This window comes from Corythoichthys intestinalis, chromosome 21 (genome assembly GCF_030265065.1).
Source record: "Corythoichthys intestinalis isolate RoL2023-P3 chromosome 21, ASM3026506v1, whole genome shotgun sequence".
Lineage (NCBI taxonomy): Eukaryota > Metazoa > Chordata > Actinopteri > Syngnathiformes > Syngnathidae > Corythoichthys > Corythoichthys intestinalis.
This window is the reverse complement of record NC_080415.1, coordinates 23337681-23364222: the sequence shown is the minus strand read 5'-3', so window position 1 is coordinate 23364222 and position 26542 is coordinate 23337681. Positions and strand designations below refer to the sequence as shown.

At 40.4% G+C, this 26542-nt stretch overlaps 1 protein-coding gene across 12 annotated transcripts in view; it reads left to right on the top strand.

The window, feature by feature from the left end:
• Window positions 1–26542, top strand: part of pald1a (phosphatase domain containing paladin 1a) — a 124000-nt gene that overhangs the window by 38126 nt on the left and 59332 nt on the right. For 7 of the 12 annotated variants that reach the window (XR_009061797.1, XM_057826619.1, XM_057826620.1 and 4 more), the window contains 17 exons: window positions 1964–2143; window positions 3975–4077; window positions 7921–8100; window positions 8180–8344; window positions 9296–9456; window positions 9528–9603; window positions 11309–11466; window positions 11991–12096; window positions 12156–12260; window positions 12380–12475; window positions 12551–12685; window positions 16099–16215; window positions 16296–16475; window positions 16561–16758; window positions 16861–17001; window positions 17070–17141; window positions 20665–20805. Coding sequence is in view for 11 of the 12 variants with exons in the window: in XM_057826617.1 (XP_057682600.1) it covers window positions 1964–2143; window positions 3975–4077; window positions 7921–8100; window positions 8180–8344; window positions 9296–9456; window positions 9528–9603; window positions 11309–11466; window positions 11991–12096; window positions 12156–12260; window positions 12380–12475; window positions 12551–12685; window positions 16099–16215; window positions 16296–16475; window positions 16561–16758; window positions 16861–17001; window positions 17070–17141; window positions 20665–20805 (2314 nt within the window). In the remaining variant the exon portion in view is untranslated. The remainder of the gene's footprint in view (window positions 1–1963; window positions 2144–3974; window positions 4078–7920; window positions 8101–8179; window positions 8345–9295; window positions 9457–9527; window positions 9604–11308; window positions 11467–11990; window positions 12097–12155; window positions 12261–12379; window positions 12476–12550; window positions 12686–16098; window positions 16216–16295; window positions 16476–16560; window positions 16759–16860; window positions 17002–17069; window positions 17142–20664; window positions 20806–26542) is intronic. The other 5 variants (XM_057826621.1, XM_057826623.1, XM_057826616.1 and 2 more) reach the window with 2 other exon arrangements.

The following is a 26542-nucleotide window of genomic DNA, read 5'->3' as shown; positions in this document are numbered from 1 at the left end:
CTCTCAGCAGGAAAAAAAGTTAATATCTTTTTCCATTCTTTATAATAGCTTAGTTTGAGCAATTTTCCAGTTTCTGATGAAAAAACAGAAATTGAGCTTTTTGTAAAAGCATACATTTCAAACATAACTTTGACTTTAACACACCTATTTTTTTGCTTTTGTGACATCCCAAACATCTGAATGTTTTCCTTCTACAAAATGAACAACAGGATAAATAGAGCTTTTGATAGCAAAGTATCAATTTATTTACACATAAATAAACTATTAAACTGAGAGATGACGCTGTTGTGGCCGCTACTGTATCGGCAGACGGGGTAAATCTTTCCCTCATCACCGCCTGTCTTATCAAGATAGATTTTTTTCAATCTTTCTTTTGTAGTGACCACTACCTCATAACAGAATTCAGCTACAGAACTTGTGTGGGGCATGTGCCTTGTGTTTTACTTCGTTCTCCACATTTTTCTCACGCTTCTTACTTCTTCCAACTTCCGTTTCCTGACTATTTCTCTTCATTCATTTCCTTTCATGGTCCGATATGAGTTCTTACCAAATGTGCTACTGCCCTCCAGTGGCCAGTTTTATTGCTTTAAAATGGATTTTGAGCGTTGTGCTTTGGAGCAAAGTTGCATCAGAACCTAGAGATGTTTCTTGTGAAAGAAAACGTAAAAGACGTATAAATACGTTTTTGGGACACTGAAACAAATAAAAATAGAACGTATTTATACGTTTTTGGGAGCAAATGAGTTAAATTCAGCCGCTTCAACAAGGTTAGAGCCACTGTCACATGCAGTAATGGTGACTTCATCCTTCTCGAATCCCCAAATTTTCCAGACATCCGACATCGAGTTCTCTCATGGCACCAACACCACACAATGAGCGTCGACTAATGCAGGGGTGGGCAAACCGGTCCTCGAGGGCCACAGTGGGTCCTGGTCTGTGTTCCAACTGACCCAGCACAGATAGTATAACCAATGAGGTTTCAGCAGAAATGAGAAGCACCTGACTGCAATCAACTGATTGCACTTCTAAAACAGCTGATTGGTGAAAATGTGTCGTCTTAATGGGTTGCAACAAAAACCCGCACCCACTGCGGCCCTTTCTGGAATAGTTTGCCCACCCCTGGACTAATGCTATACTCGAAATTCCCGTGGCCCGGCTACCAGTGGCTGTTTCATTATTATCCAACTCCATTACGTTCACTTGTAGCATTAGCTGCCAGCGTTAGCGTACCGGGTTTTAGTTTGTTTGATTTCCTGATAACCACGTGGCTTCACACGTAAGCACACTGGCTGCTTTCTTAAAGGGAAATGAGCATAGACAAACAACACATCGTTAAAGCGGGTTGAAAATACTTTTTACGTCGGTCATCGTGAGCCATCTCGGTAACGGTAAGTTTTCGGTAAACCAACCGGCTCTACCGGGAGGCCAGCTCCATCTAAATTGCAGGGTTTCCCCCAGAAACTTGTAAAGCCTGGTGGTACAGAAGCCCACTAGCGACCAACTATGTTTTTTGAAAGAAACAAAAATGTTAAGCTGACGGGAATTTTGAAATTGTTTCATTATAATGTTTTCATTTACAAAACCTAAACATAGAGTTGTACAAAGAGGCACACTATTGAAATACTGTTTTAACAAACAAACAAAAATACAATTCAGTGCAATGGCAGAGCTCGAAGGTTTGTTCACATATCGACTATACATGTTGCCATTGTGCTTTCAACAGCATCACCTTACGTGGTTAAAATGTGGTTACACTGTTTATACTCTTTTGTAATTTCTTTTGTAGCAATGTTTTATTCTTGCGGCCCGTCAGGCTTATAAAGCACTGGGGGGAAACCTGAAAATTGAATTCTGACTGTTACTTAATGTCATGAGGGAAATGTGATGCACTCATACAACATAGATTTTGTAAACAAAATTGCAATTTTGTATACTCACGTGCTTTTCAATGTGTGTTCCAAAGCAGCGAGTGGAGCATGGGTACGACTGCCAGCGCAGCGCCGCCACCGCTTGAAAGTGTCCACGGCAACGGGATGGCCGACAGTAGGCCGTCACTCAGCATGAGCCCCTTTCACACGGTCAACGTCCACAACAACAAGGCCAAATCCATTATCACCAACAAGGTCGCACCTGTGGTCATCACGTAAGTTCCTCCCCGAATACGCGTTCTGCGGATTAGGTGAGAATTCTCTTTGATCACTGCAGAAGCGTGAGCCCCCTTGTGGAGGCGTCCCCCCCCCGACCCTCTCTTTGTGTAGTGACTGGTGTATCAGCTTTCACTTATTTTCAAAAAATCTGATTACAACTAGAGATGTCCCGATCACGTAATTTTCAAAGTATCAGAATCGGCAAAAAAATATCGGACATGCCTTTTTTTTAATATATATATATTTTTGGGGATTAAATCGTTTTCTAATTGTATTTAACGTTACAGACATAATGTGTTACACTCTTCCAGAGTCTTTGGTTTAAGCTTAAATCAAATTTATCGCGTTAACGGCGAGAATTAATATTTTTTTACATTTATCCATTACAATATTTAACGCAATTAACGCATGCGCTGCACGACCCACTCATGCATTGTCGCGTTCAATCTATAATGGCGCCGTTTTACCCATACAGTATATAGAGCTAAAAGGCAGCATAAAATGAGTAGAGAGAATTTTGGCAGCCTTTGGAGCCTTTTTTTAAATGGCTAAAGCCTTACAATCCCTCTCCCAACGATTTGAATAATCGTGGGAAGCAATGTGGGGAAGAAAGGTAGTAGTTAATCTTTTTCTTAACACCCTATGTTATTTCCCAACGCAGAGAAGATATATCAATTGGTACCACGACGCACAGTCATGGTTGCACTTCCCATCATGCATTTGGGCAGAAGTTAAATGGCTACAGTATCATTTACTGAAAGCTCAACAAATACACTAGATGGCAATATTTAGTCACAATATACAAAGTCACATTTATCCTTTAAGAATTACAAGTCTTTCTATCCGTGGATCCCTCTCACAGAAAGAATGTTAATAATGTAAATGCCATCTTGAGGATTTATTGTCATAATAAACAAATACAGTACTTATGTACTGTATGTTGAATGTATATATTCGTCCGAGTATTAGTCATTTTTTTCTTAATGCATTGCCAAAATGTATACGATCGGGAAAAATGATCGGGAATGATTGGAATTGAAACGGGAGCAAAAAAAAAGCAATCGTATTGGGAAATATCGGATCGGCAGGTACTCAAACTAAAACGATCGGGATCGGATCGGGAGCAAAAAAACGATCGGAACAACCCTAATTACAACAAAATTGCTAGGTGCTGTTATTATTATTTATGTTCCCATGTTCTACTGTAATAACTAAGACTGAGTCTGTGTGGCTTTGAAAGATGGTGCCTGCCTTGGTTACAGATACGGATATCTGGGAATGCAGATGTGAAACAATATCAAACATTTTTTCCAATCTTTTTCAGTAAATGAATTGTCTGAGCTCTCAATTAATCGTTGCAGCTCTAGTACTGCCCCCCCCCTACCCCCTTGCTGGTATAACCCCCTGTTAGCTTCAAGTCTTGGCGTTTGCCTCTGTTATCATCTCATTTGTCAGAGCAAGCTTTGTAAACAGTGACTGATAATTGAATTGGCCCCTCTCACCATGCTGCCTCTGTCGCCAGTGTGTGAATTGTCTTTTGTGTTTTTTGTGTTTGCGTCTTATTTCTGTCTTTTTATGTGGGTGTTTATTTGTGTGTGTTCATGTCTGTTTTTGCTTGTGATTGTGTGTTTTTGTCTTTGTGTTGTGTGCGTTGTTTTGTGTGTGATGATGTGATTTGTACGTTTGTTCTTTATTCCTTGTGTCTGTGTGTTCGTGTCTTTGTTCAACTTTTTTGTGTGTCTTCCTGTTCCTTTTCTGTTTGTGTATTTGTTAGTGGGTTCTTATGTGTTCATGCAATTCATGCGCGTGTGTCACGTGTGCTCGCAGGTATAATTGCAAGCAGGAATTTCAGATCCACGATGACATCCGGAAGAGCAACTACAAAGTCGGACGGATATCGGACGCCATGCCCGAACACTACATGGTGCAGGTATATTAAAAAACACTTTTCAACACTCACACACACAGACAAATAGCAGTATGGTACAGGAACATTGTCATGCACCGCTTTAAGAGGCGGGGTTGCGAAGGAAGTGTTATTGCCCTTCTATCAGGACTTTGATCTGCTGCCTTGTTTGCATCGCATCCTAATACCTCCATTGCTGCTTGCTCGTGCACAAAGATAAGCAAGTTTAGCATCATATTTTATCATCTTAGTATCTTTTCACAATCTGCTTTTGTTCTCCTTAGATATTTGATCATCTTTTAACAGTAAAGGTCCGGCTCCTTGAACAATACCAGAGAGTAGAGCTGGGAATCTTTGGGCACCTAACGATTCGATTACGATTACGATTCAGAGGCTCCGATTTGATTATAAAACGATTATTGATGCACCCCCCTCCTTTGTTTTTTTTTTTTTTTTTTTTTTTTTTTTTTAATGTTTTGTACATTAGTTCCAAACTTGTTCAAAAATCATCTCAGGCTAAACCAAACTACTATTTCAGTATCAAGTTAACATATAACAGTAAACAAATGTACAAAAATAACAGTAAATAATAAAACTCTAGTCCCCATTCTGAATCAGCAGCTTTAAACTACAATCAATTAATTTAATGTTGTGAATCAACTGTTACAGCTGTTAAAATTGCTCCCGTTATTCCATAATTTCCCTTCTGTCTACTTTTGTCAAAGTTTTAAAACTATTTCATCATTTAAAGATAGCTTAGGACAAGATTCTGCCGATTTAGGAGTATTTTAGATAAAAAGTTAATTAAGTTCGCTACAACAGAGCCTTCTAGAGAGGTCTACTGCTTTAAGATGGCGGCTGTTTACTTATGCCGGAAAGTGTCATTTCGCATCTCTGTTCAATAATACATCTTCTAACACCGACGTTGTCTGTCATTTTGCATCTAGCTCTACATATATATGATATCTACTGTAGCTGTATGTTTGTAGCAACTAGCAACTGGGTGTTGTTTGTAGCGGCCGTCGGCCGCAGTCAGGTATGATTGTTTTTTTATCTAGCGGCATGAGTTGAACATGATATTTACTCTCGGACCGTTCCTAATTGCGTCCCAAAGACCGCGCTGACTGTGTTTTACTTCGCTTTACCTGGTATAATTCAATAATCGGAATTTGGATATTTGTGAATCGTTCTCGAATCGTCCACGGCCGAATCGCGAAGAATCTAAGAATCGGAAATTTCGCACGCCTCTACCAGAGAGCATTTTGATTTTTTTTTTTTTTTTTTCTCAATAGTGTTATTTATTTCCTGGCCTTTTTCTGTGAAGAACTCAGAGAGGGATATTTGGTTATTATCTATTTCATTAATAGTGTTATTATTATGTATTATTATTATATTATAATATATTATTTTTATTTTATTTAATTTACTTTTTTTCCGTGAAGAATCCAGAAAGGGTTATTTGAGTGTGGCTTTCTAAAAAACAATACATTTTTACATTTAGGCACTCCTGCAATCGTCACACTTTTTCTGTTACAAACTGACCCCGGCCCCTCATCAGAGGAGGGAAAAGTTATGTGGCCCTCAGAGGAAAAAGTTTGGGGACCCCTGGTCTAAACTGTTATTATTATCGCACTGACTGCTAACGATGGCCACAGACGTGTCATTCGTTTTAACTTGGAGTGCCCACCAATGGCAGAGACCCAGCTACAGGTAGTCCCCGGTTTACAAACGAGTTCCGTTCCTACGCTGGCGATGTAACCCGGATTTCCGTTTTAAGTCTGAATTAAACCTTTAAATTAGAGCTGAAACGTATACTCGAGCAACTCGAGTAATTCGAGTTTAAAAACTGATCCGAGTAATTTTATTCGCCCCGAGGAATCGTTTAATTTTGCCAGCTCTAAGATTCACGTTTTGCCCGGACTACTTTTAATGCGGGACAACGCGTTGACGCCACGTGCGTAGAGGAAGAAGCAATGAAAAAAAAAAAAAAATTACTGCAGCCAACAGCCGCTACAAACTACGCCGACAGTGCTAAAAACGACGCCCGCATGATGCTAGTGTGGTAGCAGGTAGTGTCCGATGCGTCTCATAGATATCGCATGCATTTAGGACTAGATGCGAAATGACAGACTCGGCCGCGTCTGGGCAGCGTTAGTAAACAGCCGCCATCTTTAAGCAGTAGACTTCTCATCGCTAATAAATATAACGTTACTGTATCTCGCTCACGTAATGTTAGCCATTCGGAGGGCTAGGTTTCTATTGATTATGACCACTGTTGATGCGTGCCTAACGTGTCTTACATACAGGCTTTATTTGATCTGTAAAAACACAGCGCTGTAGAGTGATGAGGTTGTAAAATTAAAACATAATAAAGCTAACTGTCAGTTTTAGCTCAGTAGTCATTGCTGAATAAAATACCAAGTAGCACTGGTCCCTAATGTGCTCCAATACAGCAGGTATCATACATTTATTTTGAACACTGCAAAAACTCAAAATCCTATCAGTACATACAGTTTAGACTAACTTAAAACTTAACTAGAACTTAAAAATAGCTTGACACAAATGGAAATTAAATTGAAACGTGGGAAAAACACGTAGCTTTCAAGTGGTGTGTTATCAAGTGTAATTACATTTTTAGGTAAGAAATGTTTTTTTTTTTTTTAATAAGATCTAGAAGTTTTTTGAGTGAAAGCAGTGATTTTTTTTTCTAGTCACATCTGAGATGCAATTGTTGGCTGTTTTCAACAATATACTTTGAAAATAAAGACATTGATTGACTGAAAATGGTTCAATGTTGGATTTAATGTCTTTTTTTTCTCATGCATATTTATAATTGCTCTTTACCTAAAAAAATTTTTTTTTATCCGATTACTCGATTAATCAATAGAATTTTCAGTCGATTACTCGATTACTAAAATATTCGATAGCTGCAGCCCTACTTTAAATACCTCAAAACACCCTTCAAATTAAGAAAAAAACTATCCAAAAACATCTATTATATGTCAATGTACTGTCCTAGCCAAGACGCTGTAGCGAAGTCCTAGCTAGACAATGAGCTAAGCTCCGAAATGACGATGTCAGACGTCCGTGTGGTTTGCTGACTTAATTCAGCTGCTCATGACATCAACACTTGCAGAATGAAACTAAAATAAAATGAAATTTAAACATTCTCATACTCAATAACAGGAATTCAAATTTTCTTTTACAAGTAGCTGCTGATACAGCAATACCGAATGATTAGCATGTATCAGTTAGCGTCCGTACATCATCAAAAACACATTAACTCTCCTCAAGTATTTGACTACAATTAAAAACGCACAATAAACAGTACAAAAGGGGTTATATACAGCCCTGGCCTCTGGGTGCTTCACAAGCAACAAATGTGCGCGCAGACTGTCAGCTCTATAACTCGGCTCCTCTGTGTGTGCGTGTGTGGGGTGGGCGGCGCGTCTGTACATGTGCTCATTTCCTGTTCTACGCTTCCTGCACCAAAAAACAGCATGTATCACAAAACTAAAGTCAACATTAAAAAAAACAAACAAAAAAAAACAACGAGACTCAGGCGTCGTAAAGTTGAAATCGCGTAAGTCGGGTCCGGCGCAACTTGGGGACTACCTTGTGCTTCCCACAATCTTTTTATTATATTGCCAATATAGCCATCCTTCTATCCTACAACCTTTTTATTGAGTAACTGTTGCAAATTAGAGTAAGACATCATTAGATGGCAGCATGACCCTTGCAATTGTGTTTTCCAATGACACGAGAATGATATACAGGTCTGAAAAAAATGATGGATCCAAATTAATGTATAGAAAGTATTTTTGCTATCCTGGACGAACATTTTATCGTTCTTCCATTTATTTCCAGGGCGAGTATTTCATGGTGCAGGATGTGTACAGCAAAGCAGACGTCCTCAGCACAACCAACTCCGTCGGGGCACCTAATTTCCGCCAGGTGAAAGGATCGTATCCGCTATTCGGGATGGGTCAGCCCAGTATGAATGGCTTCAAACGGGTCTTGCAGAAGCTGCAAGCACAAGGACATGAGGTGACCTGCCATGTTTTAGCAGGAATTAGCTTTCATTTCTCAAGTGTGGGTCTTTTCATGTGTTGTTATTTCTGGCTAGGAGGTGATTTTCATTTGCGTGCGAGAGGAGCCGGTGGTCTTCCTGCACAAGGGTGACGACTTTGTTCCGTATACCCCGAGGAGGAAGGAGAACCTCCATGAGAACCTCCATGGTCTGGAAAAGGAGGGACCGGTGGAAGCACTTGAACTCACTGTCAGGAAGGAGGTGACTTTTATATCAAACTGGGGATGCACGGTTCATTGATTTGATCTGATTTTAAAAATTTTCTTTACAGTGATCTTTGAGATAGGAATTTGATTTTTAATGTGACGATTGAAATGAATGAAAACGCAATTTGTCCATTCCAGACTTCCAAAAATTCAACACAATTGTTTGCAATGTATTAATATAACAATATATAAAATAAATTATTATATTGATGATTTAACACTGTAAATTGAGACATTTTCAGATCCATAGTATAGTAATAAGAGGTGTCATTATACTCAGAGGATATTGAATACAGCACAGGTAGTTTCCCTGGTTAGGAATGAGTTCCGTTCCTACGCTGGCGATATAATCCGAATTTCCGCGCAAGTTGGAATTAACCCTTTAAGTACTCCTAAATACCCCCTAAATCTCAAAATAACATGTATTATACGTCATGTATATATATGGCAGAAAACACTCAGGTGACTTGGAAGTTCCGCTCTGAGACCCCCAATTTGGCCAAATTTCAAAATGGTCCTATATGAATTTAAATTTAAACCCTGTAACCCTAACTCAAGGTGAGAGTATGAGAGAGCATAATTAAAGACACCATGATTTTAACGATTTATAATCGTGTACTTACCTTATTTCGATCCCAAAACTCTGTGTAGCATTTATCACCGACAGTAGACACAGCTGTGAATGGCCACAGCCGGACATTTTGGGGATTTTATTTGGAGTATTATAATATTGTTTTGTCTTCATGTGCTGTGCCACCATTTCTGTTCAAATATCTCGCTAAAAGGGTAAGCACACCTGAGTTCTATGTGTTAGCTTGTTTACGGCTTTAAATCATTCACTGCCTCTGATGTGTATCGCTGTCGATTGCACTGAAACATGATAATTTAATGCCAACTCTCCCAGTTTCTCTCTCAAGACACCACTTTTCTTTTCTTTTGTCCGCAGCTCCATGACTTTGCCAAACTCAGTGAAAATGTCTACTACGTCTACAATGATATCGAGTACCTCAAAGATGAGCCGCAGAAAATGGTCATCACGTGCGAAGAGGACATCCACGTGACCGAGGAGGTTTACAAGAGGCCCGTTTTCACCTTGCCGGCCTACAGGTGCCGGCCGCCCTTCTTGCTGTTGCTCAGGCCCGGAATTTGCCAGCCATATTTGTTGTTTTTCATTCCAGCTATTACAGATTACCGTTACCTGTGGAAGGAGCACCTATGGAAGAAGACTTTGATGCTTTTGTAAATATACTCAGAGTGAGTCCAAATATCTTCACTGAGCCTCATTTCATTGAAGATACAGTGCTGGCCAAACATATTGGCACCCCTGCAACTCTGTCAGATAATGCTCAATTTCTCCCAGAAAATGATTGCAATTACAAATGCTTTGGTAGTAATATCTTTATTTATTTTGCTTGCAATGAAAAACCCCAAAAAATAGAATGAAAAAAAATTAAATCATTATCATTTTACACAAAACTCCAAAAATAGTCTCATACTTGGTAGCACAACCTTTAGACAAAATACCTGTGAACAACTGCTTCCATCAATGAGTTTCTAACAATGCTCTGCTGGAATTTTAGACCATTCTTCTTTGGCCAACTGCTCCAGGTCTCTGAGATTTGAAGGGTGCCTTCTCCAAACTGCCATTTTCAGATCTCTCCAGAGGTCTTCTATGGGATTCAGGTCTGGACTCATTGCTGGCCACTTTAGAAGGCTCCAGTGCTTTCTCTCAAACCATTTTCTAGTGCTTTTTGAAGTGTGTTTTGTGTCATTGTCCTGCTGGAAGACCCAAGACCTCTGCGGGAGACCCAGCTTTCTCACACTGGGCCCTACATTATGCTGCAAAATTTGTTGGTAGTCTTCACACTTCATAATGCCATGCACACGGTCAAGCAGTCCAGTGCCAGAGGTAGCAAATCAGCCCCAAACATCAAGGAACCTCCGCCATGTTTGACTATGGGGACCGTGTTCTTTTCTTTGAAGGCCTCGTTTTTTTTCCTGTAAACTCTGTTGATGCCTTTTCCATAAAACTCTACTTTTGTCTCATCTGACCAGAGAACATTCTTCCAAAACGTTTTTGGCTTTCTCAGGTAAGTTTTTTGCAAACTCCAGCCTGGCTTTTTTATATCTCCGGGTCAGAAGTGGGGTCTTCCTGGGTATCCTATCATAGGGTCCTTTTTCATTCAGCCGCGACGGAAAGTACAGTATATCGGTATATAGTATATTGTATAGTAGGTTGACACTGTTGTACTCTCGGACTGCAGGATAGCTTGAATTTGTTTGGATGTTAGTCCAGGTTCTTTATCCACCATCCGCACAATCTTTCGTTGAAATCTCTCAATTTTTCTTTTCCGTCCACATCTAGGGAGGTTAGCCACAGTGCCATGGGCTTTACACTTATTTATAACACTGTGCACGGTAGACACAGGAACACTCAGATCTTTGGAGATGGACTTGTAGCCTTGAGATTTCCCATGCTTCCTCACAATTTTGCCTCTCAAGTCCTCAGACAGTTCTTTGGTCTTATTTCTTTTCTCCATTCTCAATGTAGTACACACAAGGACACAGGACAGAGGTTGAGTCAACTTTAATCCATTTTAACTGGCTGCAAGTGTGAGTTGGTATTTGCCACCAACTGTTATGTGCCACAGGTAAGTAACGGGTGCTGTTAATTACACAAATTACAGAAACATCACATGATTTTTCAAAGGGTGCGAATACTTTTGTCTAGACCATTTTTTGAGTTTTGTGTAAAATTATTTTAAAAAATTCCAATTCTCCTTTGTGTTTTTCATTGCAAGCAAAATAAATGAACCACCAAAGCATTTGTAATAGCAATAATTTTCTGGGAGAAATAAAGCATTATCTGACATAATAGCAGGGGTGCCAATACTTTTGGCCAGCACTGTATACTAATAGTGACTGTGACATATTTTTATATTGCATATCCATTCCGCAGGAGATCCCCAGTTTGTCCCTGCGACGCAACACGAGACCGAAGCCGCCCGCGCTGCTCTTCAGTTGCCAGGTGGGTGTTGGCCGCACCAACCTGGCCATGATCTTGGGCGCCCTGGCCATCAACCGCCTCCGGGGTGACTCGGGAACGCCGCCGCCTCTGTAAGGACACATTTTTAACATGCACTCATGTGATGTCATTCATTGTTTACGTACCTGCTATATATATAGTTGGCGCTATAAACTGAAGGTTTCTATCTATCAATTGGTAACTGAGCTTGAGAAAAGTGCAAACTTTTCACGTCCAAATGAAAATTTTATTTTTTTCAATTGTAAAAATAAGTTCTAAATGAATTACGGCTGCCCAGCTAACTCCCTAAACGTCTCACCAACCCAGAGAGATAAAAATCACAACAGTATAGCGCGCATACCCTCCACTGTTCTGCATAACACTTCCCATAAGTCCCAGTAGTGTAAAAAAGATTAGCTCCCCTCCGTGAAGCATCACAAAGTCCCGCCTAGCGTGCTGTGATTCATATGTCGATATTGAACCGAAGTGGAAATCCAATTGAAACCACAGGAGACTAGACTGACTTGTCATGTATCTTGTACATGACTTGCAGGCTAGACGGATAGACTCCCTCAAAATCTGTAATTTTGTGAATGTCAAAGACTCATTGCTTCAGCAGGTCTGAGGAGGCAACAGAGGCACCTACAGAGCCCAAACCAGTCTTCCGCATCATCCAGTCTCTGATCGCCAAGTTGCCTAATGGGCAGCAAATCATGGAGGAGGTGAATTTCTCTCCTGATTAATTATGGGAGCAGTTATGAAACAATGTGTTTCTCCGCAGGTGGACCGAGCCATAGCACTGTGTTCAGAAATGCATAACATTAAAGAAGCAATATACGAGAACAAAAGTAAGCTGGAGGGCATCGGAGATGATTATCAGATCCAGGTTGGTGCTCCTCAAGATATTCTTGTGGAACCCTCTTCTGGGTAGAAATACACAAGGCACTCAATGAATTAATAAAATAATGGAGGACTAATGAACATCCTTCTTTTGTTCCCTATTAGGGAAACAGCACCAAAAACTACTTCCTCAACAGAACACGTCAGAGCTTAGAGCGCTACTTCTACCTGATTGTGTTTAATGCGTACCTCCACGAGCAGGTAAGTGTTGGAAATCATCGGATCCGAGCGAGCGCTCGCTATCAACCAGCCGCTAAATCATGTGGCGCCTTGCAGTATCCCCTAGCCTTCGTGTCCAACTTCACCCAGTGGATGTGCCGCCACACTTGGCTATACCGCTTGTTGGCCCGGATGGACCTTTCCGAGCTGTCGGCGCCGCCTGAGCTGGTCACCAGGGGAGCCCGTGTCCTGGCGAGTTGCGATTACCTCCACCTGGGAGGGTTTATTATCTCACATGGTGCCATTGGCGGTAATAGACATCTAATATATTTGAACTAGGGGGACCAGCTCTCACAGTCAAAATGGATTAAGATGTCCATAGTCAACTTTTTAAGGGTGATAGTTATTCCAAGGAAAAAAACTTCAAAAAAGCAGTTACTTTTTCAAGTAGCAATTACTTTCTTTTAAAAATAATTTTGCATAAGAAAAAATACTTAATAATATAATAAAATAATATAATTAGGGTTGTTCCGATCATGTTTTTTTGCTCCCGATCCGATTCCGATCGTTTTAGTTTGCGTATCTGCCGATCCCGATATTTCCCGATCCGATTGCTTTTTTTTGCTCCCGATTCAATTCCAATCATTCTTGATAATTTTTCCCGATCATATACATTTTGGCAATGCATTAAGAAAAAAATGAATAAAACTCGGATGAATATATACATTCAACATACAGTACATAAGTACTGTATTTGTTTATTATGACAATAAATCCTCAAGATGGCGTTTACATTATTAACATTCTTTCTGTGAGAGGGATCCACGATAGAAAGACTTGTGACTTTGTATATTGTATATATATATATATATATATATATATATATATATATATATATTGTGACTAAATATTGCCATCTAGTGTATTTGTTGAGCTTTCAGTGAATGATACTGTAGCCATGCCCAAATGCATGATGGGAAGTGGAACCATGACTGTGCGTAGTGCTACCAATTGATATATCTTCTCTGCGTTGGGAAATAACATAAGGTGTTAAGAAAAATATCAATTGCTACCTTGCTTCTCCACATCGCTTTCCATGATATTTCTAACCATATTTCTAACCGTAGGGAGAGGGATTTAAGACTTTAGCCGATTAAAAAAAGTCTCCAAAGACTGCCAAAATTCACTCTACTCATTATATGCTGCCTTTTATCTCTCTATATTGGTAAAACGGCGCCATTACAGATTGAGTGCGACAATGCGTGAGTGGGTCGTGCAGCGCATGCATTAATTGCGGTAAATATTTTAACGTGATACATTTTCAAAAAAATTAATTTTCCGCCGTCATCGGGATAAATTTGATAACCCTACCTTAAGCCTAAACTAAAGACTCTGGATGAGTGTAACATATTATATCTGTAACGTTAAATACAATTAGAAAACGATTTAATTAAAAAATATACATAAATTAAAAAAAGGCATGGCCGATATTTTTTTGCCGATTCCGATACCTTGAAAATGACATGATAGGACCCGACTGATCTCTAAATATAATTTTTATTAGTGATTTTTTTAGAAGTATAAATTCTTACATTTACCAAGAAAAAGAAGAAACAATAAATTTTTTTTTAACTTTTACAAGGAAAAACAACGGATAATTGACGAGAAATCACACATATTTAAAGCAACACTAGATAACTTCAAACTTTATAAAATATTTTCATAAGACTTGTAATATGTCAACTGACAGCTCGGTGAATGGCACTTCTTTTATATCTTGAGGGGGTCTGTATCGCTTTCACCGGCACTAATTAACTCATTCACTCCCAGCCATTTTCACCGGTGCAACCCTCTTTGCTCCCGGCTGTTTTACTGGATTTTGACTGATTTTGCAAGGCCCGCAGAAAATTCTGTTCTTTTGCTATATAAACATGGAACCCACCAAAAGAAAAATTAGACTCTCGTCTTTCAGCAGGATTTAAAAAAAAATCTTTTTCCATTCTTTAGAAATCAGCATTACAAAATAGCTTAGTTTTAGCAATTTTCCAATTTCTAATAAAAAAACAGAAATTTTGTAAAAGCATACATTTCAAACATAACTTTGACTTTAACACAGCTATTTTTTGCCCCCAAACATCTGAATAATGTTAATCCTTCTACAAAATAACATAAACAACAAGACAAATAGAGCTTTTGTTAGAAAAGTAACAATTTATTTACACATAACTAAACTATTAAACTGAGAGATGACGCTGTTGTGGCCGCGACAGCCGGGGTAAACTTTTCCCTCATCGCTGTAATATATTGATAGGATGATCTATGTCATCCTAGATCGATTGGTTCGCCCTGGGAAGCACATCCTTGTTTGACATGTCATGTCTGGGTCTGCGGGGGATATATGTTTTTTTGATGTGTGCGACGCAGTGCAAAGTAGTGAGATTAAAGACGTGTGCTACACGGTGTTCACCCACAACTGCCTGATCATTCAAATATTTATAAGTGTAACAAATACACAACAATCGCCGCCTGTCTCATCAAGATGGATTTTTTTTTGTCTTTCTTTTGTGGCGAGCACTGCCTCGTGGCGGAGTTCGCCTGATGAACTTGTGTGGGGCATGTTGTGTTTCTGGGGGAGAACTGGTTTGGCCGTGTGCGTTTCCAGCTGAGTCGCAAGACACTGGAGGGTAGCGGGGGACGCGAGCGGCCCCTGCTACCCGTCCGCTGCACTGATGGTCCTGGTCGTCCTGCTCGGACTTCCAGCGTCTGGCGTCCTGGTCGTCCATTCAGTCGTCTTCCGCCGGCGCCCCGGCCATTCATTCCCTTGAATCGGGTTGCGGGTCTTACAAAATGGGCTACTGCCCTCCAGTGGCCAGTTTTTCAGCATTGTCCTTTGGAGGTAAGTTGCATCAGAACCTAGAGATATAGCTCGTGAAAAAAAAACGTAAAAGACATATAAATACGTCTTTGGGACACTAAAACAATTAAAAATAGAACCTATTTATACGTTTTTGGGAGCAAATGAGTTCACTTTGAGGAGGGTGGCAGGAACTCTGCCACACAAAAAACCCCCTACAAATGTGCTGGCTGCTTTACAGCATACGTCACTTTCCCCATTCATTATACAGACGGAACGATGGGAACGATTTTGCGTGAATTCTGCAAAGATGGCAGTGAAACAAGAGACAAAAAGTTTTATCTGAGGAGGGAAAAAAAGAGAGGCTACCAGGTTATACAGAATAAACATTGTCCCGGCTTTCACTCGCTGGTTTGACGCGGATTGCCACACGGTTGTTAACTGTCATATGGTATTGTTTAGCCACAACTGGATTCATTACCTTATTATGATTCATCCTTCACACAGCCGCTGGAAACAAAAATGTTGTTTAATCCATCTGCAGGCAACTGGGAGATAGATTTTCGATTAATTTTATGACACTGCGCTGGTGTACGCTGGTCCTCATGGGAAACGCAGTCTTGCTAAAGGCAAAACACTACCACGTTTGTCCACCGGTGTCGCTAAAATCGACCAAAACTGAAAACCTACCAAGTGTTGCTTTTAAAATAATAATAATAAAAGCACCTGGACTAATTGTCTGCCATTGATGCTAATAGGCGTTCAATGGCACTGAAAGGCTTAATTAAAAGTGCTCGTTTCATCTGTGCAGGTGGCCAGTGAATATTTGGCGCCCGACGTCCTGAGCACCGCCAAGGAAATGAAGGCGGTCAACTTTAGACGCGTGCCAAAGATGCCCATCTATGGCATGGCACAACCCACATCTGAGGTACACCGCCATTCTGCCCCTTTTGAGACGAATTTGATCATATTGTTATTAAATATATATATATATTTTTTTGTCCATAGGCCACCGGTGCTGTGCTGGCCCACCTGACGGACGAGAAACGGAAGCACAGCCACATTCTGTGGATCAACTTGCAAGAGGAACTGGTTTTAGAAGCAAACGGGCAGATCTTCTCCCCAAGGGAGCCGTCTCACTTGGATCAGCACATCGCCATCCCAACGTCAGACCCACTTGTCATTGAAGTAAACAGGGAATGTTTTACTCAGAGCTAATGTTAGAGGTTTTCACATTAAAGGTTAATAAAAATAACTAACGTGCCATTTTTAGAAACTGGAGACGTCTCTTAAGGAGGAGATCGTGCGAGCCCAGAAGTGGCTTGAAGTGACTCTGGAGCAGGAGAAGCAGATGAAGATGTTCAAGAGCATCCTGACGGCACAGGAGATCTTCGCTCAGCACAAGAAGCTCACCCCGGCACTTTCCTACAAGCGCGTACCTCTGCCTGATTGCAGCGCCCCTCGGGAGGAGGTAACTGCCCACTTCAAAAATAAAAAAAAAAAAAGGTGAAAAATTGATCCGGGCAACGCATTAATTTATTTTGTGCCTTTTTTTTTCTTAATGCGTCCACAGGATTTTGACAAGCTCCTGGACGCAATGAAGAGCTCCCTGGCCGAGGACTCGAGCGCAGCCTTCGTCTTCAACTGCTCTGACGGCAAAGGCAGGACCACCACGGCCATGGTTCTCTCTGTGCTGACTCTGTGGCACTTCAACGTACGTCCTGCTCCACCTCAGACTTGTGCATCAATTACACTGGCATACAAGTTATGTGTCACCCGCAGGGGTTTCCTGAGTTCACTGAAGATGAGATAGTCAGCGTCCCTGATGCCAAGTACACAAAAGGAGAGTTTCAGGTATGTTTTTAGAAAAACGTTTTTACCCCGGCAATGATTATTCACTCATTGACTGCCACTGACAGCGATAGACGTCCATTCCATTTGAAGTGGGAGGGTTGGGTTGGGTCAGCCTACCAATTCAAATAGATCTGATATATACTGCTGATAAATAAATTAATAAATTCACAGCAGAAGGTTGAAACACACATAACTGGATGTCTGTTACCGTCAATGGCAGTGAAAGAGTTAAATGACGAGTTTTTTTGGAGTTACATTCTTTATTCTTGTAATAATTACAAAGTTTTCCACTTATTTTTTAATTCATTGTTGGTTTTCCCTAAAAGTGTGACTTTTTTTCTCAACTGTTAACTTCATAAAGCAATAGAAAAAATTAGAGATATCGATCGATCGGGTCCGATCACGTCATTTTCAAAGTATCGGAATCGGCAAAAAAATATCGGCCATGCCTTTTTTTAATACATATATATTTTTTAATTAAATAGTTTTCTAATTGTATTTAACGTTACAGACATAATATGTTACACTCATCCAAAGTCTTTAGTTTAGGCTTATGGTAGGGTTAACAAATTTATCCCGATAACGGCGGTAGTAAGTTTTTTTTAAAAAATGTATCACGTTAAAATATTTAACGCAATTAATGCATGCGTTGCACGACCCACTCACGCATTGTCGCGCTTAAGCCTGAGTTATACTCCCGCGTTGCGGTGACGGCGTAGCGACTACGGCGTCATTCGACATTCGATAGTTCTGCGGTGAGGGAACGCGTTTCTCTGTAATTCACCGCCAAGCCACTAGAGGGACGTGGCGTTATGTTTGTACGGTTTTGGGGCATGCTTGTTTACTTCCGCTAGTCGGAGAAAAATAAACAATGCAAGATGGAACTCTTGAAAGTAAATATTCTGCTCATCAACACTGAATAAATATGGAACATACAAATGTTGACGGGCAGGCGACGCAGAAGACGGTTTCGAGGCGGTCTGGCCGACTTTTGATGCCGCACAGAGAGTTTTAGACTCGGGTGGAGAGAGCTAGCTGTGGCGGCTAGCTTCAAACTGGTGTCGAGCACTGCGTTCAAGGTCTGCAAAGCCCTCCAGCCTGATTTGTTTGCCGTGTCCTACAACCAGCCAGTGGGAAGCCATAGCAGATTTCTGGCGTCTAGGGAACTTCCCAAACTGCGTTGGGAGGCTTGATTTTAAGGTTATCATAAAAAGCACCGAGGCACTCTCAATCAGTGATGATGTATTGTGTGTGTGAACTGTCTGTTATTGAAAATTAAAGATCAAAACAACTCTTTTGACACCAAATCTGTGCTTTATTCTTCATATACTTGAAACATATGTACACAGTAAATGATGAAGTGCACCAACCAAAAATACGACATGAAGTGATAAAAAGTTGGCAGTTTTTGGCCGACTGGGTCACAGCTTCGTGTGGCCACTCGATTCCGACCACCCACGTCTCGGTGGTTCTTCCATTTATTTATTTTTTCGATCGCCGACCTTGCCATTTGGCAATCACAATAATAATTTCTTGACGAGACTTGCTCTTCGATGATACTCCCGTCAGCTTGGTCCATTTTTGCGTGTAGAAAACAATGTTTGATTCTATTATACAATGGCGGTGTTTTCGCGGTAAACCGGAAACAACAGACTGAGCGGACCAATCACAGTCCGTTTTCGCTACGTCATACGCGTCTACGCGACGCGAAGGTTACAAAAATCGAGAGGTGCGCGTCAGGCTACGGCGTAGGGTCATAACTCGATTCTTCCTTGACGGCGTAGGTCTGACGCGGAAGTATAACTCAGGCTTAAGTCTGTAATGGTGTCATTTAACCTATATAGAGAGATAAAAGGCATCGTTATATGAGTCGAGTGAATGTTGTCAGCCTATGGAGCCTTTTTTAAGTGGCTAAAGCCTTACAATCCCTCTCCCTACGATTAGAAATATCATTGGAAGCAATGTGGGGAAGAAATGTAGCAGTTGATCTTTTTCTTAGCACCTTAGTTTATTCCCCAACGCAGAGAAGATATATCAATTGGTAGCACTACGCACAGTCATGGTTCCACTTCCCATCATGCATTGGGGCATGGATACAATATCATTTACTGAAAGCTCAACAAATACACTAGATGGCAATATTTAGTCACAATATACAAAGTCACAAGTCTTTCTATCCGTGGATCCCTCTCACAGAAAGAATGTTAATGTAAATGCCATCTTGACGATTTATTGTCATAATAAACAAACACAGTACTTATGTACTGTATGTTGAATGTATATATTCGTCCGAGTTTTATTCATTTTTTTCTTAATGTATTGCCAAAATGTATACGATCGGTAATGATTGGGATCGGCAGATACTCAAACTAAAACGATCGGGATCGGATCGGGAGCAAAAAAACATGATCGGAACAATCCTAGAAAAAATATAAACGTGTTATCTTTCGTAATATTTAATTTGTTTTGTGCAGTTTGCTTCTAAAAAGTAATAATTTTTATTCCAATATTTTTTAATTTTCCCCATAAAAATACATTCTTTGAAAACATTAAGTAAAATTTAAATACTTTTTTTATCCTCAAAATTGTTTTGCCACTTTTGCATAAAATATTTTCTTTTTTTAAAATAGCCTTTTACTTCTTGTGAGAAAACAACTTTTTTCTATTTTCGCTCTCTTCTCTTCTAAAAATAATAAAATTATAGATTAAAAAAAAAAAAGTCCTCCAAATTAAATTGTCATGCACACACCTTTTTGTATTTTTTTACCTGTGGCTGATCACGTTTGATGATTGAGATAAACTAAAGACCACATACACAATGAAACCCAGCCGTATGTAGCCCATACCGCAAGGTGGCGGTACCACTCTGCAGCCGCCTTCCCGTGCAGGCCTTGAAAATGTACTGCAGTTTCTTAATTCTTTAATACTGTAATTAACTTTTCTAAGCGTTTCTGTTTATTTTTATTCCAGTGTGTTAATTTATTGGCTGCAATAGACAGCAATAGACTTCCAATTAAATCTCAGTCAAAACGGTTTGGATGTTTATGTCAATGTGTTAACTGGTATATATTTGTATTTTGGTTTTATTTTATTTGCAAAAACAAATGGAAACAAGCAATAAAATGTTTAAGTTTGTGTTTTTTGGTTTCTGTTTTCCTGAGCTACAGCATCCATTCATATTCTGTTTTCCTGAGCTACAGCATTCATTCATATTCATGTCTTGCTGTGAGCTAACTCTATATGAAGACAAAAAAATAAAGCCCCTCGCGCTGCTGCTGTGTCTTGTAAACAATTTATCTTGATAGAATCCATCAGCAGCATCTTTTCGCCACATTCAACTGCCTCTAAATGAAATGCACACACACAAACATGGCAAATAAGGCCTGACACCCTGGGGTAAAACAATACCAAATTACAGCCAGGAAGGTTTCCAGGCGACACTGAAACGGTGGGGGGTTTCCACGGAAACCTTTTCTATCTCCAACTGAGCTGATGGTAAAATTAAAAAAAGTTCTTATTGCAGGTTGTGATGCAGCTCGTTCGCTTGCTCCCCGACGGCCACCGAATGAAACGAGAAGTGGATATGGCTCTTGACTCTGTGTCCGAGACCATGACACCCATGCACTACCATCTGAGGGAGATCATCATCTGTACCTACAGACAGGTCAGTTTCCACACTGACATTGCAATGAGTACGTAACGCCAGCGCCCCATAGAGGGAGACAGAGAGCTCGTTATGCACGCATTTCCCCACCTCAGCTCCAGCCAGTGCACATGAATGAGAGGAATGTAGGCACGAGGCTGCCCAGCGTGGAAAAATTGATTATGATGTAACTTAATGGAAGCCGGTTGGATGAGAAGCAGCCAAGAGAAGCAGTGAAGGAAATGAAATGTTCCTTAATATCCGTCTCAGGATTTTTAGATCGCTCACCTATCAATTTTTCAATGTTTCGAGATAGAACTTTGAATGAAAATTCATCGCTTGTTGCTGAAAATTTGTATGAATTGGAAATTCATGCACCAAGTCAAAGATTTATCAGCAACATTTTATGGTTTGTAAGGAGCTTACATTGGTTTTCCAGGGTTTTCTTTGCGCAAACTAACAAAGCTGAAGGAGAACAAAAGTCACTTTTGACTGTGCGCTGAGAGACAGAGGCTCTGCTTCATGCATTTTCGAACAAACACTGTAAATTGCGCCTCTGTGCACTATCAGCTGTTCTCGGAGGAGCCGGAGGCACCCGGACCCACTCTCTGGGCCCACTCGGCGGGCCTCTCAATGGGCCGCATTGTCTTATGCCAATATTCTCCACCCACGCTTGTCGCTTTGTGATGCTGTGTGGAAAAGCAACCCATCTGAATGCCCAACGCCTTGTAACTGTCATTTTCAGAAGTACAGCGATCCCTCGCTACTTCGCTCTTGAAACTTGGTGCCCTCAGTCCATCGCGGATTATTTTTCAAAAAAAAAAAAAAAAAAATACAGATGAGCTGTCCCAAGGATCGAGCAGTCTCCCTCTCGCTCCCTCCCTCTCCCTGCTCTTTGTTTGTCAGACAGGCACTGCACGTGCACTGGAGTTTTTTAGTAAAGTTAACGATAATTGACTGATGAATGTGTTTGATCTTGCCAGAGTCACGAACTTCTGAAACGCCGCATGCGTCAATCGTTTAACTTGTTAAACAGTTGCTGTGGTTACTCATCGTGTGTAAGTGAGCAGCTCTGAGCGGATTTGAGTAGACTCACTCGGTGACACATTTAATACAGCCAAGCATTTTTCTACTACTACGTTAATCTTGTTTTAAAATAATTCGGTGGGACAGTAACATGTTTAAAACTTATCATAATTATTACATTTGAAGTGCTTAAAAAAAAATTGTTAAAATATATTAGGGCTGTCAAAATTATCGCGTTAACGGGCGGTAATTAATTTTTCTAATTAATCACGTTAAAATATTTGACGCATCTAACACATATGCCCTGCTCAAACAGATTAAAATGACAGCACAGTGTAATATCCACTTGTTACTTGTGTTTTTCCAGTGTTTTGTCGCCCTCTGCTGGCGCTTGGGTGCGACTGATTTTATGGGTTTCAGCACCATGAGCGAATTTTGTAATTATCAACATCAACAATGGCGAGCTACTAGTTTATTTTTTGATTGAAAATTTTACAAATTTTATTAAAACGAAAACATTAAGAGGGGTTTTAATATAAAATTTCTAAAACTTTAACTAACATTTCTCTTTCAAGAACTACAAGTCTTTCTATCCATGGATCGCTTTAACAGAATGTTAATACAGTTAATGCCATCTTGTTGATTTATTGTTATAATAAACAAATACAGTACTTATGTACCGTATGTTGAATGCATATATCCGTCTTGTGTCTTATCTTTCCATTCCAACAATAATTTACAGAAAAATAAAGCATATTTTATAGATGGTTTGAATTGCGTTTAATTACGATTAATTAATTTTTTAGCTGTAATAAACTCGATTAAAAATTTAAATAGTTTGACAGCCCTAAAATATATATACATTTATTTTTTAACTATACTTTGGGGAAAAGAAGTGGAAAAACATGTCCTATATCTTTCTCTTTCCAATGCTAAATCGGAATAAATACATTAAACAAATTTTTTTGGTGGGGGGGTGCTACTTCCTGGTTTTTCACTCACCGCCGTGGTTTGTGGTCCCCATTAAACAGTGAAAAATGAGGGATCACTGTAATATGAAAGGAAAATTCGTGCTTATAAAAGCTCATCCCTCGCAACGTGAAGTGACAGGAAAAAGTTTTAAGATACGCACGTTCTTTTAAATACTTGGATGTTAAAGTACTGTTAGTGACGTATATTCATCTTGACGTCATGCTTGCACTCGTAAAAACTGTCCTTATGCTTATTAACATTTCCGCTTGGTGATAGAAAATGTATGACCTACTGTATTAATGTTACAACTGTATTTTTCAGACTAAAAATCGCACCTGCGTGTAAGTCGCACCAGCCAAAAAACGTGCAATGAAGAGGAAAAAGTTGCATTTCTTGGGGAAATGTATTTGATAAAATCCAACATCAAGAACAGACATATCATCTTGAAAAGGAATTTTATAATAAAAATAGAATATAGAACAACAGGATATATAAGTGTACGCTAATGTTACACGACGCATAAACAACGAACTCCGAACATGCCTATTATGTTAACGTAACATAGCTATTAAGAGTTATTCACATTACTATTGCATAAAGGTTTGGTGCCATTTTGTTGAGCCCTTCTCAGTTGTTTTTATAAGTTATCGCCAATGTTGAAACAGGCTTTGAGCGCCCTCTTCCGGTTTAGTGTGAAAATAACATGTGAAATGATATTAAAATGTGTTATAATTTCACACATAAGTCCGTCCAGAGTACAAGTCGCACCCCTGGCCAAACTATGGAGGAAAAAAAAAAAAAAACCTGGGACTTCGTCCGAAAAAAAGTTATTTAAGTACATGTGCGAATATGTACGAAAACGATGAGAGAGTGAATATTAAAATCTCTCGTGGACGTGACATCACGGCACAACGTGCACAAGTTAACTTTTGCTGCATTTAGCACCATTAGTTTGTTTAGCTTGGACTCTGTAACTGACACAAATGCGTTACCAGAGTAAAATCCGTCTTGAGATGAGGCTTAATTTATCCGGAGGCCACACGTTGGCACTGCTTTCCCCCTTCGTTACCCCAACTCCGTTTTTTTTCCCTGTGCACCGCCCCCTTTCCCCTTTGCTTGAAAGCAGCAGGCCAGGTGATAAACAGTGCCAGATGTAGCTGGAAGAGGGGAAAATTTCAGCACCACTCTGTCTCTCTTATAGCGGAACACCCCCACCCCCATTGCCTTTAAGCCCCCCATCCTCCACTTCAGCAGTGGTTGGAAAATGTGTCTTCCATGGAGAAAAACATATATTTACCCTGGGACCTGAAAGATCCAGCAGCTCCCAGAGGTACTGCCAAAGGAGGGGGAAAAGAGGGGTTTGGGGGGGTGGCTATAAATCCTCGTGCTGCCAACCAGGCGTGACCCCCACGTGGCACATGCATCTCTCAGCTTTGCAGCCAAAAAAGCAGGGAGGGGATTTCTCCCCCTCCAGCGATCTCTGCTGGCTTGTGCTTGTATTCCATGTTTACCTCGCCACGATTGTGTTGACAGGTGCCCTAGCCACTTCACACTCGGGCTCAGAGGCGTCGCGTCCCATTAGGCAAACCAGGCAATTGCCTAGGGCCCCCAGCCAGCAGGGGCCCCCAAAGGGCCAACAGATTTAGCACACGCAGCTTTACTGCACTGTCGCAGCGTCAAGTGTAGGGAGTGTTTCAATACTATGAAATCATTTGGCAGATTATCTTACAATTTTGTTATCAATCCCAATCAGTACTAATCATGTCACGTAGACCATATATGCTTAAGAAAGTCCAATCAGCTATAAATACCACAGGATTGTTTAAAGAGTGACTCACCAAGTAGTCTCTGGAAAGTTCTTGCTGAGTTGTTTTACGTTGATTTTTACAGGCCACTTTATTATTTATGTGACTACTTAAAGAAATGGTGATTTTTCCCAAATAGTCTATTAATGGGTCTATCGTATTCCTCGTCGAATACTCTGTAAGAAAAATATAACATATATGCATCTAAAATTATCCTAAACGATTTTATTTGCCCCTGCGATTGGCTGGCAACCGGTTCAGGGTGTCCCCTGCCTACTGCCCGTAGTTAGCTGGGATAGGCTCCAGCACCTCCGTGACCCTCGTGAGGATAAAGCGGCATGGAAAATGAATGAATGAAAGGATTTTATTTGCAATTTTAATATTCCTTTTGGCAAGGTTCCTTGGGTATGCGTACGTTCCCATAGCAACCATTCCTGTTATTGTCCTACGTCACAAGCGCTGCGTATTCTGGGAGCGAGGATAGGCGTTACTGGGTGCGCATTTCGAACAGAGGACGGCCACCTGTTAAAATGTGTGCGTTCATTAACGAATGTAAGTACATCCATATGAGTAGGGTTGGGCATCGTTTGAAATTGAACGATTCCGTTTCCGATTCTGATTCCACGTTTCGATTCCGGTTCCGAACGATTCCCGATTCCATTTCTTTTAAGAGGCAGGGTCAAAAAGAAAAATGCAGGGTACAAAAAAATGCATAGTTTATATTAAAGTCTAAATCCTCAACATTTTTTCAAATTAATGAACATCTCACAGGGCTAATTATAACTTGTATATAAATATCAATCTTTAAACTGGAGCAATTTTTTTCTGCTCGGCAGTCAGGGCATCGAAACAAGGAATCGAAATTTTAAAAATTCGAACGATTCCTGGAGCATCGGAGTGTTAGAACCGGTTGCTATCGATGCTTGATGCCCGACATATGAGTCAGTGTAAAGTGCTTAGTTTTCGCCACTTTTATGGCCAAGATGACTGCAAGTGCACGCAGCGCGCACTCGCACTCCCCCACCTTTGTATTCATTATACTGCGCGAGTATGTATGTGTGTCACGTGACACAGAAGGGCCCCATGTTGCCTGGGGACCCCGCGGACCCTTGCTACGCCTCTGCCCGGGCTGATATGTCTTCGAGGATTAGCACCGGTGATAATGCACATTTCCATTTTAACTCATACACTGGCATTGACGGTGATAGTACCTGCATGTGGAACTTTAGTAGGGGTCTTCGGACCGATTAAAAAAAAAAAAAAAGTCACAAATAGCTGTTATTTCAAGAAAAGAAAAACTTATTTTTCAAGCATCATCAAAATCACAAAGAACTATCACAAGAAAAAGCCATCATTTTTAAAGAATGAAAATGAACGATATAAAAAATCAATGTGTAAGGGCTGCCCTGAAAGAGACATCACTTATTTTCTGGGGTTGGGAATCTCTGGCATGAAACCGTTTCAATATCTATCTAGATACTAGGGGTGTGACAAAATATCGAAATGGTGATATATCGTGATACTTTGTGTCCGAAAAGGTTATCTATATGCTCCTGCGAAGAATCGAGATATCGTTTCAAAAAGGTGTCAATGTCAAAAAATAAAAAATATAAAGGAACCAACAAGTTGCTACCAAAATCTTCCACCATAAAAGTGTCTCATTTAACTCTTAAGGCCGAGTTATACTTCCGCGTCAGACCTGACCCGATTTACGACCCTGCGCCGTAGACTGACGCCCTCCTATTGATTTTTCAAACCCTAGCGTCAGCCTAGCTTCACGTCATATATGCATATGATGTGGCGGAAATGGACTGTGATTGGTTCGCTCAGACTGTTGTTTCCGGTTCAGCGTGAAATCACCGCCATTGTAAAACATTATTTTTCTACACGCAAAAATTGACCAAGCCGACGGGAGTATCATCGAAGAGCAAGTCTAGTCAAGACATTATTATGAT